General features: G+C 45.6%; 1 protein-coding gene across 4 annotated transcripts in view; it reads left to right on the top strand.

Moving 5' to 3' along the window:
- The window catches only part of LOC109885346 (receptor-type tyrosine-protein phosphatase-like N), a 38699-nt gene extending 21847 nt beyond the window's left edge, over positions 1-16852 (top strand). For 2 of the 4 annotated variants that reach the window (XM_031813599.1, XM_031813600.1), the window contains exons 8-23: positions 411-445; positions 763-989; positions 1309-1395; positions 5820-5899; positions 6136-6200; positions 9299-9508; positions 10021-10329; positions 10896-11043; positions 11762-11835; positions 12490-12567; positions 12857-12976; positions 13053-13219; positions 14457-14510; positions 15618-15682; positions 15791-15864; positions 16035-16852. In XM_031813599.1, coding sequence (XP_031669459.1) covers positions 411-445; positions 763-989; positions 1309-1395; positions 5820-5899; positions 6136-6200; positions 9299-9508; positions 10021-10329; positions 10896-11043; positions 11762-11835; positions 12490-12567; positions 12857-12976; positions 13053-13219; positions 14457-14510; positions 15618-15682; positions 15791-15864; positions 16035-16106 — 1865 coding nt within the window. In that variant the 3' untranslated portion in view covers positions 16107-16852. The remainder of the gene's footprint in view (positions 1-410; positions 446-762; positions 990-1308; positions 1396-5819; positions 5900-6135; positions 6201-9298; positions 9509-10020; positions 10330-10895; positions 11044-11761; positions 11836-12489; positions 12568-12856; positions 12977-13052; positions 13220-14456; positions 14511-15617; positions 15683-15790; positions 15865-16034) is intronic. The other 2 variants (XM_031813601.1, XM_031813602.1) reach the window with 1 other exon arrangement.
- Positions 16853-17178: the final 326 nt, after the last annotated feature.

The raw sequence follows: 17178 nt of genomic DNA, 5'->3' as shown, positions 1-17178 counted from the left end.
AGAAAATAGTAAAAATAAAGAAAAACCTTTGTGTTCTAAAACTTTTTTCTTTTCTTTTTAACTTTACCCCTTTTTCTCCCCAATTTCATGGTATCTAATTGTTTTTAGAAGCTACTAACTTGTCTCATCGCTACAACTCCCGTACGGGCTCGGGAGAGATGAAGGTTGAAAGTCATGCGTCCTCCGATACACATTAAATGAGATGCCGTGATATAATAAAGGAAATCAAGTTGTGAACCACAACACACTGCAGGAATACCTGCAGTATCTTTATACAAAATGGCATGACCCAATAATGAGACGGAAAAATGTGACATTTTGCGGTGGGATTATACTGTGACAATTACAGACACTGAAACAATTATTATCTGTGTGTCAGATAATGAGAATCTGTGTTGTTTGCTTTTCAGACAAATACCGGAACAGTGCTGCTCCTCGTAAGAAGGTACGTTGAGATAAAACAGTAAAACTCTAGAAATTCAATTATTGCTCTTGGTTTATAAGTGTTGTTTATTTAACAATATGAAATGTTTTTTATACAATGTTAATAGCATTTACAGTAAATGTAGAATGGCAATAATTAGGCTTTCTGGTTGTTGTTGTTGCATCTACCAAACAGTAGGTGGCAGAACTTCCCCAATCTGAGGAAATCAGTGGTCTATTTGACATATCCTGGAGTAATATTCAAATGAAACATGTATTTATTAAATTATACTATAATGGATGTTAAGGTGTTTGGTGCCTCCTCCTATTCCTCATCAGATCACTGAAGGGGCCATGACACACAAGGTGGACAAATCTCCCGTGCTAGGGGCCCCCACCTCCCTTCCTGCCCCGCCCCCCACCATGGGGGCCCCTCCTGCCACAGAGGGAGCCAGTGTAAAGGAGCCAGGGGCCCCGGTGGAAACAGAGACGCAGGGGAAGAAAGAACCACCAGGAGGGACCACACATGTGAAGGAGGAATACGGCTACATCGTCACCAACCAAAGGTCTTCTAAGTCTAATGTTCATAAACACAGGAATGTTGGTGGAAGAGCGTATATCTGTCTGTCTGTCTACGTGTCTGTCTCAGAGTCTTTGATTGTACATGGCGTGTGTATGTAAGAGTGTGTGTGTGTCCGTGTGTATGAGTGTGTCCGTGTGTATGAGTGTGTCCGTGTGTATGAGTGTGTATGAGTGTGTATGAGTGTGTCCGTGTGTATGAGTGTGTCCGTGTGTATGAGTGTGTCCGTGTGTATGAGTGTGTATGAGTGTGTCCGTGTGTATGAGTGTGTCCGTGTGTATGAATGCATGTGTATTTCTCCGCAGCCCCCTCAGTCTGTACGACGGGGTGCGTCTGCTGGGGCTCCTGGCTGAGAGGATCCCACTCTCCACTGGCTCTTTCATCAACATCAGGTAGGCTATAGGCATAGAGGCCCACTGGCCGACTGGTCCAATGAGGAGAGATGACAATTAGCTGGCTGCTAATTGCTAATAAGCAGATGATAATTCGTTGGCTGGTTAAATCTGACACATTTACAGAAATGTTAATAAATGTGCATCGTCCTGATTGTCAAATTAAATGATCAGGAGATCTCAGTGTAGAGGGGCCATCTCAGTGTAGAGGGGCCATCTCAGGGGCGTCTCAGTGTAGAGGGGCCCGATCTCGGTGTAGAGGGGCCCGATCTCGGTGTAGAGGGGCCATCTCAGCTCAGGTACTTCTATGATCAACATGCTCCATTCCCTCTCCCAGGTGGCGCAGTGGTCTAAGGCACTGCATCGCAGTGCTAGCTGTGCAAGCAGAGATTCTGGGTTCGAGCCCAGGCTCTGTCTCAGCCGGCTGCGACCGGGAGGCCCAAGGGGCAGCGCACAATTGGCCTAGTGTCGTCCGGTTTAGGGAGGGTTTGGTCGGTAGGGATATCCTTGTCTCATCGCGCACTAGCGACTCCTGTGGCGGGCCGGGAGCAGTGCACGCAGACCAGGTCGCCAGGTGTACAGTGTTTCCTCTGACACATTGGTGTGGCTGGTTTCCGGTTTGGATGTGCTTTGTTTCAAGAAGCAGTGCGGCTTGGTTTGTTGTGTTTCGGAGGATGCATGGCTCTCGACCTTCACCTCTCCCGAGCCCGTACTGGAGTTGCAGCGATGAGACAAGATAGTAACTACTACAACAAGATAGTAACTACTACAACAAGATAGTAACTACTACAACAAGATAGTAACTACTACAACAAGATAGTAACTACTACAACAAGATAGTAACTACTACAACAAGATAGTAACTACTACCAATTGGATACCATGAAATTGGGAAGAAAAAAGGGGTTAAAAAAACAACAAAACAACAAAACAACAAAACAACAAAACATGCTCCATTCCTTTTCTGCCTGACCGCTGAGCTCAAACTTGGGTGTGGCGGCGAGGTGGAGCTCCCTCCGTCCTCTGTCCTCTCTCCTACACCCTCTCTCCTCCGTCCTCTCTCCTACACCCTCTCTCCTCTGTCCTCTCTCCTACACCCTCTCTCCTCCGTCCTCTCTCCTACACCCTCTCTCCTACACCCTCTCTCCTACACCCTCTCTCCTCTGTCCTCTCTCCTACACCCTCTCTCCTCCGTCCTCTCTCCTACACCCTCTCTACTCCGTCCTCTCTCCTACACCCTCTCTCCTCCGTCCTCTCTCCTACACCCTCTCTCCTACACCCTCTCTCCTCTGTCCTCTTTCCTACACCCTCTCTCCTCCGTCCTCTCTCCTACACCCTCTCTCCTACACCCTCTCTCCTCCGTCCTCTCTCCTACACCCTCTTTACTCTGTCCTCTCTCCTACACCCTCTCTCCTCCGTCCTCTCTCCTACACCCTCTCTCCTCCGTCCTCTCTCCTACACCCTCTCTCCTCCGTCCTCTCTCCTACACCCTCTTTACTCTGTCCTCTCTCCTACACCCTCTCTCCTCCGTCCTCTCTCCTCCGTCCTCTCTCCTACACCCTCTCTCCTCCGTCCTCTCTCCTACACCCTCTCTCCTCCGTCCTCTCTCCTACACCATCTCTCCTCCATCCTCTCTCCTCTGTGACCCGGAAACCGATGAGTGGTCGAGTGGTTGAGGAAATGTAAATTAATTAATAGGTGAACGGAAGAGTCCTCCCCTCCTCGATAGCCACCTTTCATCGAGGATAATCATTTGGATCCTACCTGAGTCCTACCTGAGTCCTTTGTGGAAAAGTTTGGAAATCTGCCACAACCCTTTTGAATCCGCTTTTGTTTTGGCGGAGGAGAAAACCATGCACATGGTTAAGAACAAAAAATGATAAGTAGCATTATCTATAACATGTCTGGCACAACTAACTTAGTTTTTTTTTATCTCTTTACACATTTATTTTGGGATCCACCCTGTAAACCTCATTAGTAAGTGGAGAAGGAGAGTCTCATTTATTTTGGGATCCACCCTGTAAACCTCATTAGTAAGTGGAGAAGGAGAGTCTCATTTATTTTGGGATCCACCCTGTAAACCTCATTAGTAAGTGGAGAAGGAGAGTCTCATTTATTTTGGGATCCACCCTGTAAACCTCATTAGTAAGTGGAGAAGGAGAGTCTCATTTTCCTCCGCGTTGCTTCTCCTCAATCACCTTTGACTTTTTTCAAAAGGAGGTGAGGCAGAATGGAGGAGAGAGGACGTATGAGTTGAGGAAATCAGAAATAGAGGAAGCACTAAAAACAGACAAAATATCACTATTGTAAAATGTGTATAATGTGTATAAACTGAAGGCCTTAGTGTTATTGTTAATTAGTTTACTCCAATTGGGGGAGGGGTGGTAGGGTTTGTGGGGAATAATAAAGGTATATTCTAAAACAAAAGTGTGTATATGTATGTATGTACAGTTGAAGTCGGAAGTTTACATACCCCTTAGCCAAATACATTTAAATTCAGTTTTTCACAATTCCTGATCACAATTCCTAGTAAAAATTCCCTGTCTTAGGTCAGGTAGGATCACAACTTTATTTTAAGAATGTGAAATGTCAGAATAATAGTAGAAAGAATGATTTATTTCAGATTTGATTTCTTTCATCACATTCCCGTTGGGTCAGAAGTTTACATACAGTCAATTAGTATTTGGTAGCATTGCCTTTGAATTGTTTAACTTGGGTCAAACGTTTCGGGTAGCCTTCCACAAGCTTCACACAATAAGTTGGGTGAATTTTGTCCCATTCCTCCTGACAGAGCTGGTGTAATTGAGTCAGGTTTGTAGGCCTCCTTGCTTGCACACACGTTTTCCAGTTGTGCCCACCAATTTTATACGGGATTGAGGTCAGGGCTTTGTGATGGCCACTCCAATACCTTGACTTTGTTGTCCTTAAGCAATTTTGCCACAACTTTGGAAGTATGCTTGGGGTCATGGTCCATTTGGAAGTATGCTTGGGGTCATGGTCCATTTGGAAGACCCATTTGCGACCAAGCTTTAACTTTTTGACTGATGTCTTGAGATGTTGCTTCAGTATATTCACATCATTTTCTTTCCTCATGATGACATCTACTTTGTGAAGTGCACCAGTCCCTTCTGCAGCAAAGCACTCCCACAACATGATGCTGCCACCCCATGCTTCACGGTCCTCCAAACATAACGATGGTCATTATGGCCAAACAGTTCTATTTTGTTTCATCAGACCAAAGGATATTTCTCCAAAATGTACGATCTTTGTCCCCATGTGCAGTTGCAAACCGTAGTCTGGCTTTTTTGTGGCAGTTTTGGAGCACTGGCTTCTTCCTTGCTGAGCGGCCTTTCAGGTTATGTCGATATAGGACTTGTTTTACTGTGGATATTGATACTTTTGTACCTGTTTCCTCCAGCATCTTCACAAGGTCCTTTGTTGTTGTTCTAGGATTGATTTGCACTTTTCACACCAAAGTACGTTCATCTCTAGGAGACAGAACGCGTCTCCTTCCTGAGTGGTATGATGGCTGCGTGGTCCCATGGTGTTTATACTTGCTTACTATTGTTTGTACAGATGAACGTGGTACCTTCAGGCGTTTGGAAATTGCTCCCAAGGATGAACCAGACTTGTGGAGGTCTACACATTTTTTTTCTGAGCTTTTGGCTGATTTATTTTTATTTTCCCATGATGTCAAGCAAAGAGGCACTGAGTTTGAGGGTAGGCCTCGAAATATATCCACAGGTACACCTCCAATTGACTCAAATGATGTTCCTTAGCCTATAAGAAGCTTCTAAAGCCATGACAATTTTCTGAATTTTCCAAGCTGTTTATAGGCACGGTCAATTTAGTGTATGTAAACTTCTGACCCACTGGAATTGTGATACAGTGAATTCTAAGTGAAATAATCTGTCTGTAAACAATTGTTGGAAAAATTATATGTGTCATGCGCAAAGTAGATGTCATAACCGACTTGCCAAAACTATAGTTTGTTAACAAGAAATTTGTGGAGTGGTTGAAAACGAGTTTGAATGACTCCAACCTAAGTGTATGTAACTTCAGACTTCAACTGTACTGCATGTATGTGTGTATGTGTGTGTGTATGTATATGTGTGTGGGTGTGTGTGTATATGTATGTACAGTATATCACAAAAGTGAGTATACCCCTCACATTTTTGTAAATATTTGAGTATATCTTTGCATGTGACAACACTGAAGAAATGACACTTTGCTACAATGTAAAGTAGTGAGTGTACAGCTTGTATAACAGTGTACATTTGGGGCTTATTGACACCTAAAATAAAGCCCCCCCCCCCACTCCCCAGTCATCCTGCTCCTACCACCATCCCACCACCCCTCTCTCTCCCGGCCCCAGCTATATTAATCAATAGTTTGATGGAATGTTCCTGTCTGTCTCTCTACAGTGTGGTGGGCCCTGCCCTGACATTCCGTGTTCGCCCCAACAGCCAGAACCTGAGTGCTGAAGACGTGGCAGAGAAAGCCGGTAAGTGGACCTGTTCCCGGGTCAGACGGGGTCAAATTGACCCAATGTCCCGCTGCTCTATGTAAACCACCAAGACAAATATCTACACACACACACACACAACTTGGACAAAAAGTGAGATAGGGGTATAAAAGGGATTTTTGAACCACTCTAGTGTTTTTTAAAATATATAATAGCAAGAATATAACTTTTTTGCAAGACGGCAACTATTTTATTTTGTTTCATAATTTACTCAGTTGCAGAGAAGAACTTTCTGGAGTCTGAAACTGCTCTGAAGATTCTGCAGACAGGTGTCGGTGAGGTAAGGGAATGTTATGCTGCATTTAGTGTGTGTGTGTGCGGGAGAGACGGGGGTCTCTTTGCATTAGAATCTATTGGCATTCATCATCAATATTCTTTGCGTCCTTCTGTGCATTTTCACAGTCAAACTATTTTCCTCTGCCTGAAATGCCTAGAATGGCTAAAATCCTTTGATATGACAAACGTATTTTGCGGTCGAATGAAACGTGCGCGCTCTCGAAAGACACAAGACTGTCTCTTTAATTCATATTGGTCACGCGCACCACTCCTCTCTTGTCGTCTCACATCGTCCCTGGGTCTGAGCTAGTAGGTCACACTGCCGCCAAAATTCAATCAAATGATGCGCTATTTTCCACTTTATAAACGCATTATGGAAAGCAAGAGACAGATCTTATTTTATTTTGTGCACTATCAAAGTCAAGTAGTCTTTCTTTCACGGAAGGTGGATGTTTGGTGAGTGTCGCTTATATTTAGCCTACTAATAGGCTATTCATACTTTTGAATGGTAGATTTGTCTAGAGTTATTCTTATTATGGGCCCAAGTCGCGAATTGTATTTCTTATAGGCCTAATTTGATTCTATAATAGTTATATTTAGTTCCACTTCAAATATGTCTACGATTTAGTTGCCATTTGTAAATTGCTTACGCATTAATGTTATCTGTTAGTTTAGACCTTTTCATCCGATTCTGCCGGCATAGCGCACGCACATCTACGAGATGCCCAGCCCGCGTGGTGTGTGGGGGATTGTCGCATGATTCGTTGTCAAATATTATGATTTGGTTTATCTGGGTATTTAATCATAATGAAGATTTTAACATATTCAAGAACGTACAGCAAATAACAGTTATCGAATTGAATCTGTTTGAGGACACGTCTATCAATATTATAATATTTAACGGGACCTATATCGGGTTACAGTAATTAGTGTTGGTGCACATTGTAACTGGATCTTGTTTGCATTTGGAATAATTTCCCATTGGCAATCTCTCCTCTGGAATTATAAGAATCCTGCAATAATGTCCATTAGATTTCTCTTGGAAGTCTGAAATTGTGCATACACACACATGTACCAGTGTGTGTAATCTAAGTTTAAAACCCTTTAATTCTAGTTGTCAATTCCATTTTTTTATTTAGTGAAAAAAAATGTTAGGCCTTTATGTTTGCTAACTGTTTGCATCACTCACAATAGTGATGAATGAAGTTGCATATCGCTTTTGGCAACAACAAACTGAGTTAAGACACTTGTGACAGAAGTCAATGTCTGCAGTAATGGAATGATCTGGAGTCTATCTACTGTACTCATCACGCTACTCTTCTATTGAATCAACCTCTTGGTCTCTCTGTTGTCTTCAATCTAAACTGCAACCTCTTGGTCTCTCCGTCTTCAATCTAAACTGCAACCTCTTGGTCTCTCTGTTGCCTTAAATCAATCAGTCTCTCCCTCCCTCCCTCCCTCCCCTATACCCATCTTTCCCTCCCCTATACCCATCCTTCCCCCCTATACCCATCCTTCCCTTCCCTCCTATACCCATCCTTCCCTCCTATACCCATCCCTCCCTCCCTCCCCTCCTATACCCATCCCTCCCTCCCCTCCTATACCCATCCCTCCCTCCCTCCCCTCCTATACCCATCCCTCCCTCCTAAACCCATCCCTCCCTCCCTCCCCTCCTATACCCATCCCTCCCTCCTATACCCATCCCTCCCTCCCTCCCCTCCTATACCCATCCCTCCCTCCCTCCCTCCCCTCCTATACCCATCCCTCCCTCCGCTCCTATACCCATCCCTCCCTCCGCTCCTATACCCATCCCTCCCTCCCCTCCTATACCCATCCCTCTCTTCTTCCCTCCCTCCCCTCCTATACCCTTCCCTCCCTCCCCTCCTATACCCATCCCTCTCTTCTTCCCTCCCTCCCCTCCTATACCCACCTATTTCTCCCCATCCCCTCCTATACCCACCCATCCTTTCCTCCCTCCCCTCCCATACCCATCCCTCCCTCCCCTCCTATACCCATCCCTCCCTCCCCTCCTATACCCATCCCTCCCTCCCCTCCTATACCCATCCCTCCCTCCCCTCCTATACCCATCCCTCCCTCCCCTCCTATACCATCCCTCCCTCCCCTCCTATACCATCCCTCCCTCCCCTCCCATACCCATCCCTCCCTCCCCTCCTATACCCACCCATCCCTCTCCTCCTATACCCACCCATCCCTCCCCTCCTCCACCCACCCATCCCTCCCTCCCCTCCTATACCCATCCATCCCTCCCTCCTAAACCAATCGCCCCCTTCCTCCGTCTCTCCTCTCCTACACCCACCCCTCACCCCTACATCCCCTGATGTCAGTTAGGTAAATTCACCTCATGTCCAGATCTTAATAGTCGTCCCCAGAAACCGGTCATTCAGCTCTTCCCTCTTTCTGTTTTCTTCCCCTTCCCCCCTTTTCTCTCCATCTCTCATCTTTGGGCCCCTTTAGACTACCCCCCCAAATATCTCAGACTATAGCTCCACCTTTCACCCCAATGTCTCAGACTATACCTTCACCCCCTACCCCAATTTCTGACTATAGCTCCACCCCCCCACCCCACCCCAATCCCCCATGTCAGACTATAGCACTCCCCACCCCAATGTCTCAGACTATAGCTCCATCCCCCAACCTCCAAATCCTTCAGCACATTCCTGGGGCCTCTGAAGAGGAAAGAGAGGTCAGGAGGGCAGGAGAGGCAACCAGGGAGGAAAAGGAGAGATGAAAGAGAACAAATGATTGGGGGTCAGGCTGCAACAGTACTTGTGTTGCATTCAGTGGGGTACAATGTAGAATTTTTTTTCGCAACGTGAATATCTCTGTTCTGATTGGACTTTTCACTCTGTTTCAAAACATTTTCACCCTAATGAACACCACCCAGGTACTTCCTCAATAATAATAACTTTGATCAATTATTCTGTTGCAGGACATTAGTGGGGCTCTAAAGAACCAGAGTCTCATCCTTCCACTAAAGAATAAACACTCTTTCAAAAGCTATTTTATTGGCTCATCAGTGAGATATTCAGCTAACAATTTTGTTTTCCTTCCCTCTCTCTCTGTCACCTCCCCTCTCGACAGAGAACTGATGGGCGGGGCTTACCTCAGGCCACCCGGGTCCGAGATGGCTCCCGTTGGGTGTTCATGACCATGGTGGGCGTGGCCTGTGTTGGCGGGATCCTGATGGCGACAATGACCATCGTCTGCCTGCGTCGCCACACCAACCGCCTGGCGTCTGAGAAGCTAGGCCTGGGCCCAGAGGGAGGCAGCGTTACACACCAGGAGTACCAGGTAGGTGCACACACACACACACACACAGACACACACACATAGGTAAGTAGGCCCAGCCATCAACTGACACCTCACAGCCATGCAGGACCAAGTCAAGTGGGAGTACTGTAGATGATGGACATACAGCACATTGCTCGATGAGATATGATTGACAAACCAATTTCCCCTCGGTGATGAATAAAGTATTTATCTTACATGGGTTTGTCCAGCCACTATATCTTAGGCTTCTTATGTCGCCCTCTCTTCACCAATGTCAACAGTGGAATACTCTCTAAAAAGACAACTCACAAACAGTCCAACATGAACACATTCACTCTTCAGTTTTCAACCTGCACAAGGATTCACTAGTCTGAGACATGAGACGTATTGAAAGAGACCTGTGCATGCTGCAGACCCCAACTTCCCAGGACTACCAGTGTGACTGTATCGCGGGACATTGATCCCTGATTTAGTAATACATTGTGTCCGTAGAAAACCCATTGACTGTCATGGTCCCCTTCTCCTTCTGTCAGGACCTGTGTCGTCAGCACATGGGATCCAGGGGACTCTTTGAGCGTCAGGAGGGGGCAGGAGCTGCGGGGGGTGCTAGTGGAGGTGGTGGTGGAGGAGGAGGTGGTGGAGGAGGAGGTGGCGGTGGTGGTGGTGGTGGTGGAGGAGGTACGGACACGTCCAGGGTGAGCAGTGTGTCGTCCCAGTTCAGTGATGCGCCCCAGCCCAGCGACGCGCCCCAGCCCAGCCCGAGCTCCCACAGCAGCACCTCTTCCTGGTGCGAGGAACCAGCACAGACCAACATGGACATCTCCACCGGTCATATGATCCTGGTCAGTGTCACTCTGAACATTTACTCTATGCATTCATTCATTCATTCATTCATTTATTCCTACTCTGCCTCAGATCTGAGTTATGAGTACAGAGGAGGTTCTCAGTACTAGGGTGACTCTTACTTATATAATACACTACACTCTTCCTCTGTCAATGTCTTCAACTGGATGAATCTGTCTTCTAGAGTCTGATGGTTAATGTGTATTTAATTGTCAGTACCAGACCTGGGTTCAAATAGTATTTGTTTTCCATCAAATACTTTTGCTGCGCTTGATCGAACTTGCCTAACTTCATTCCGCAGTGGAACCAATGGACTAGTCCCAAAAGTGCAAATCTTACCCACCTGGCACTGCAGGCAGGCTCAATCAAACCCCAAAAATATTTGAAATAAAACAAATACTATTTGAATCCAGTTCTGGTACTGACAGTTAAATACACATTAACCATCAGACTCTAGAAGACAGATTCATCCAGTTGAAGGCATTGACAGAGGAAGAGTGTAGTGTATTATCTAAGTAAGAGTCACCCTAGTACTGAGAACCTCCTCTGTCCTCCTAACTCACAGGCTTACATGGAGGACCACCTGAAGAACAAGGACCGTCTGCTGAAGGAGTGGGAGGCCCTGTGTTCCTACCAGGCTGAACCCAGCACCATGTCTGTGGCGCAGAGTGACACCAACCTGAAGAAGAACCGCTGCCCTGACTCTGTGCCCTGTAAGTTCTTCTTCGTCCCCTCATCCTCCTCTTTCTTCTTCCCTCCTTTCTTCCACATCTCCTCCTTCATTTATTTTCCCTTTGTATTTTCTTGGGTGATTTTTGTTGAACAGAAAGTGATAGCCTGGGTCCCAGGGCTGTTTGGGCTGTTTTGCTCCTTGTCAATCTCTCACCAAACATGTAATGTCAACTGATCTGAGACCAGGCTAGGAGAGTGGACGGACAGGAAAGTTAGGGGGAGATCTAGTCAAAATGACAGTGGGTCAGATTAAACCCACACAGACTGTATGCTGAGGGTGACCGCCGGCACCACCAGCTAGACCACCCAGGTGGCCTGGCCTCCATGATTCTAGGTTAAACCACCCAGGTGGCCTGGCCTCCATGATTCTAGGTTAAACCACCCAGGTGGCCTGGCCTCCATGATTCTAGGTTAAACCACCCAGGTGGCCTGGCCTCCATGATTCTAGGTTAAACCACCCAGGTGGCCTGGCATCCGTGATTCTAGGTTAAACCACCCAGGTGGCCTGGCATCCGTGATTCTAGGTTAAACCACCCAGGTGGCCTGGCCTCCGTGATTCTAGGTTAAACCACTCAGGTGGCCTGGCCTCCGTGATTCTAGGTTAAACCACCCAGGTGGCCTGGCCTCCGTGATTCTAGGTTAAACCATCCAGGCGGCCTCCGTGATTCTAGGTTTTTGTTTTGTGTCTTTGCTCTGCAGATGATCACTCCAGGGTGAAGATGAAGGCGGAGAACAACCCCTCCAGGACCGACTACATCAACGCCAGCACCATAGTAAGAAGTCATCTTGATCCCCGCTGTCACCAGCAGTACCTGTCTAGGTTAACTCAGATCCATACCAGTGAACAAAATTGGTTGAAAGACATCTTTTTAACCTCTTTGCAACCAAAAATATGTATTTTCAACATCTTGTGCTCATGGGGATAGATCCCCACACAAAACCTTCTCTATATATCACTCTGATCTGTATTAGAAAAGGGCCTCGGGGCAGAAGTGCTGATCTAGAATCCATATGATCTGTCATTATGATCTAAAAGACTGATCCTATATCAGGACTCCTACTCTGATACTCTTTTTGAATATGGCGCTGGTCCCACCTATGGCCCTGTAGCCGTCTCCGACACCAACACTCTATTGATCAAACTGGAACACTAGTTGTGGAATCTCTCCCCTGATGCTCCCCAAATGGTACTCTGTCCCCTACCCAGTGCACTACTTATGACCAGAGTGCTATGTGCCCTGCTCAAAAGAAGTGCACTATATAGGGAATAGGGTGCCATTTGGGAAGAAGATCCACTCACCCGCCCCGTAAATGCCACTGGTCAGTGAATGGAGCCGTTGCCACGGCGACCACCAGTGTCCATAGTGTCCTCTATTGTGGATGCCAGGAGGTGACCCATGATGACCTTTCCCCTCTGTGACCCCTAGATTGAGCATGACCCCCGGATGCCAACGTACATCGCCACCCAAGGACCCCTGTCTCACACCATCGCCGACTTCTGGCAGGTCAGTCACTCCAGATGAGTGTTCATATGTGTGTAATATGAATACAATTCAAATGCAAAACTTTATTGTCCCTTTAGGGACATGCCAATTTGTTGCTGCTGCTTTAATCTAAATGTTTTAAGAATGTACCCTAACTTGAACCATATAATGTGTACAAACATTTGTTCACATAAATCAACACTCAAAACACATGTCAATGTGATGATGAAAGAAGATGACATTATGATGTTATTGGTCTCCAAGCTCTATGTTGACATGTTCTAGTGTGTGTGATGGTGTTCCTCTATAGATGGTTTGGGAGAATGGCTGCACGGTGATAGTGATGATGACAGCCCTGGTTGAGGACGGAGAGAAACAGTGTGATCGCTACTGGCCTGACGAGGGATCCTCCCTCTACCACATCTATGAGGTGTGTGTGTCTGACTTGGTGTGTGTGTGTGTGTCTGTCTGTCCTGATCTGTAACAATGGTCTGTGTGTCCATCAGGTGAACCTGGTTTCGGAGCACATCTGGTGCAATGACTTCCTGGTTCGTAGTTTCTACCTGAAGAACGTCCAGACCCAGGAGACCCGCACACTCACCCAGTTCCACTTCCTCAGCTGGCCTGCCCAGGGCATCCCCACCTCCACACGCACCCTACTGGACTTCCGCAGGTACCGCATGGACATTGAAGCAGGGTTGTGTTTACTAGGCACGAAATGGGGGGGGGGGAAATGGACTGAAACAGGGAGTGACTACTGCTCATTTTCATTTTCCGTTTGAAGAACACTTTAAAAACATTGCATGCTATAATGAACACAACCCAGATTTACAGGACAACAGAATGTTTGACATTTTGAGGTTTGGAAGGGGTTTTATTATATGATACATCCTATGGTTATGCTCCTATCTCGTTTGGTCTCATTCCTTTGTCACTCGTCAACAGTGTCAGTTTAATGTTTAATCTGATCCCTACTAGATGATGGGATGACCAAAACATATACAACATATGTCATTTCACTCATCCATCCTGCTCTCTTTCCTTTTACACTCTGTCTGTCTCGCTCTGTCTCTCTCTGTGTGTTGTCTCTACTTAATTAGCCTTTCTCTTTCAATCCCTCCTCACATCTCTCCCTCTGTCCCTCCTCTTCTTTGCTCTCACACATCTATCTTGCGATGGAGGTCAGCGGGCTCTTGATATTTTACATATCTGTCCGTGTCATCTTTGTGATTTGCAGCTAGTAGTCTGGGTCCAGTTGCATAGTCACAAAAATGATCATGGACAGGTGTGGCTGCAGCAGGAGGTCCATCGCCTAACCCCTTTGCTCCCTCGTCTCTCTCCCTGTTTTATACTCTCTCTGTCTACATTTCTCTCACCCTTTTGACTCTCCTCCTCATCACTATGCTGCGAACGCTCCTCTTTATCTACAAGTTATTTTCATCCTATAATGATTGTTCAACTGGAGTGGAGCTTCAAAACAGGGCTGTTTTCCTCCATATTGAAAACACACTGACTGCTTGTTTAGAACCGCTGCGTTCCAGTGCGACTATATTGCTGCCAGATCTCCTAATGCTTGCATAGGTCTTTAAAAAAGATCAGCGAGCCACATCGTGTGATTACGCAGTCTGATGCCCAACTGCACAGTCAGATGACGTGGCACGCAACCATTGGTTGATGCAATGCAACATCTGCAATGTAAACGGCCTGGAATGCGACTTAAACATTTTTATTAATTAGGACACGGCTGCAATCGAGCTAGGATTTGTGTTGTTGTCCTCATTTTAGCTTATCTGACGTTTGTATGACTTGCCATTGTCAAGCATGATCAATATATATGTTCTCCATCAGTGTTCACTATTCATTCAGTATTCACTTATATTTGATCTCCCTCTCTCCCTGCTGCTCCACAGAAAGGTGAATAAGTGCTACAGAGGCAGATCTTGTCCGATCATTGTACACTGCAGGTAAACCAACGTTTGCAATACCACTTTTGTCCACATGGTGGCAGAACCTCGCGATTCTCTTTCAGATGCTGCTTGGTTCAGGTGTTGTCGGGGAGAGTGTAAATGTAGCACTGATGTTCCACTATATTGACCCAGATGCTTCATTGGCCGCCCTAACAATGAAAATAAATGTAAAAATGGAAGACAGTCGGGACGAGGCAAGACAGGTGACCCGTGTGGCTCAGTTGGTAGAGTGTGGCGCTTGCAACACCAGAGTTACAAAAAAAAGTATGCACTCACTGCTGTATATCGCTCTGGATAATAGTGTCTGCTAAATGACTAACATGTAAAAATGTCATTCTAGCTAATGAGAGGGCAGATACGCGTGTGAACAACCGCAATGGTATTTGCTAGCCTAGGATCCTTGAGACGTCCCTATCCCGTTGAATTGTAAAACGGTTAAAGATCCCGCATAGCACAACTTCGATATAAAGTTGCCTGGATGGTGTTCTACTTATACACGCGCAACAACCTAAGAATTACAAAACTTATATTCGATCAAATAAACCTCACGTAACAAATAAACCATTACATTTTTTGTTAACCAAATTCGACATTCATTGACCACCATACAAAAACTCATTGCTTGGTGTGCGGAAAGAAAGCCACCTGCTGGGGAACAGAGATTTTGGGCCGAGTTATCCCTCTCACTTCGCCTCTTCCTCTCTGAATGCACTCTATTATCTGTGGTGGTGTTATGACTAAATAATGCATGCTATATAGATTGACGTTTATTGTCCAACAAGAGAGAATTCTTAGCACAGCTTGCACATTACATACACAAAACACAGCAGGAAACAAACAACCAGAGGGGGCTGGTGGGAGGAGCTATAGGAAGACTGCTCATTGTAATGGCTAGAATGGAATCAATGGAATGGTACCAAACACATGGAAACAACGTGTTTAACTCCGTTCCATTGATTCCATTCCAGCCAATACAATGAGCCCGTCTTCCTATAGCTCCTCCCACCAGCCTCCTCAGCAAACAACAGTTGTAAGTTGATTTGTTTATTGTTCAGTGAGTGGTTTGGTCTATTAATGTTAAGATGTTCATGTTTTCCTACACAGTGATGGTACAGGCCGGACTGGCACCTACATCCTGATTGACATGGTTCTGAACCGCATGGCCAAGGGTAAGCATATTAGACTGTGCATTTCCGTGTATGTAAATGTATGTGTGATCTTGGTATAGGAGTGTTTTCTGCATGCATTTTTGGCTTAAAATTGAAGTTTTATTTCAGGAGTGAAGGAGATTGACATTGCTGCTACCCTGGAACACGTCCGTGACCAGAGACCAGGGATGGTGCGCACCAAGGTACTGTCATAAATACAACCATGTGTATGTACAGTATATCATCTATGGTGGATAAATTCCCAAACATGACATGCATTGCGTCATCAGACCATAACGTACAGCCACAATTGGATTATAACCCATCTATTCACTGTTCAATTTAAATCACATAATGATCATTTTCCCTACAGGAGCAGTTTGAGTTTGCCCTGACCGCTGTGGCGGAGGAGGTGAATGCCATCCTGAAAGCCCTGCCCCAGTGAAACCAACTCGATCCAGACCTGCCTGTACCACAGACCCTCCCCCACTCAATGATCCTTCCCTTGCGCCATGGAATTATATCTGCAATCATCAACTGTGTCTTACCTCACCTTGTCTCTACAATATGGTGTAGAATGACCAAGCTGTTCTTTGTGCTTTCTCTCCTGTTTGAATGATGCCTTTGATTTCTTGCTATTCTCTGTCGTGGTGATGAGGAAGAGGGTGTTTCTGTCAGCTTCTATACGTGTCCTCTGACAGAGTTCCCTCGTGAACAGTTTCCAGGTTATTGGGGTGAGCTGAGATGGCTTATTGTTCTCTCATAGGTAGATAGAAATCATATATTTTAACGTTTTACATCAAAGAACTATGTCCTTTTCAGAGTGTCATCACAAAGGTTTCGGCTGTGGTTGGTGAATGAGGATGGATGTGAGTCGAAGGCTTGCCAGCTGTCACTCTCCGATTCTCCCTGCTCCTCAGAGCGTATTTGTTTACAATTTACCAAAATCTCAAACCCTGCTCATTCACATTCCATGTTCTCGTGTTTTACTAACTCTCTAGGTAAAATGACTAACCCATACTTCCCTCTTCTCTTCCTGTGCCATATAGATTGTTGTAAATGATTTGTTCAATTATTGTTGTTTACCTCAAGCAAACCAGAAAAAAATAAACAAAAAATGTTAAAATATGAAAAATGCCTATTTTGTAACTTTGTGTGGTAACTAATAAACGTTGATGTGTGTGTTGCAAATGCTTAATAGACTGAGTGCTGTTTTCTCAGATTTTTTTTTACAATGTTTATTTATTGTGCAGGTTTTCATTTTTTTCAAATCCTACCAATCACAATCGTTCAAGGGGTCAAATTAGTTTTCAAACATGCACGTGTCGTATTTGCCACGCAAACAGACTGACGTCTCCTACTGCCAACGAGAGCTAGTGTGAGGTAAGGTTTCATCCCAATATGCTGACAAAATCATCCAATCCAAGTGTTATGAACATTCAACGTTATAGTAATATAAATGTACTTTCAACCACGAAGTCCTTTTGATTCACGGCCAGCCGTGAAGGCATATCGCG

This window comes from Oncorhynchus kisutch, unplaced genomic scaffold, assembly GCF_002021735.2.
Source record: "Oncorhynchus kisutch isolate 150728-3 unplaced genomic scaffold, Okis_V2 Okis05a-Okis16b_hom, whole genome shotgun sequence".
Lineage (NCBI taxonomy): Eukaryota > Metazoa > Chordata > Actinopteri > Salmoniformes > Salmonidae > Oncorhynchus > Oncorhynchus kisutch.
Note: the sequence above shows the minus strand (reverse complement) of the source record. Positions and strands in the feature narration are given on the sequence as shown.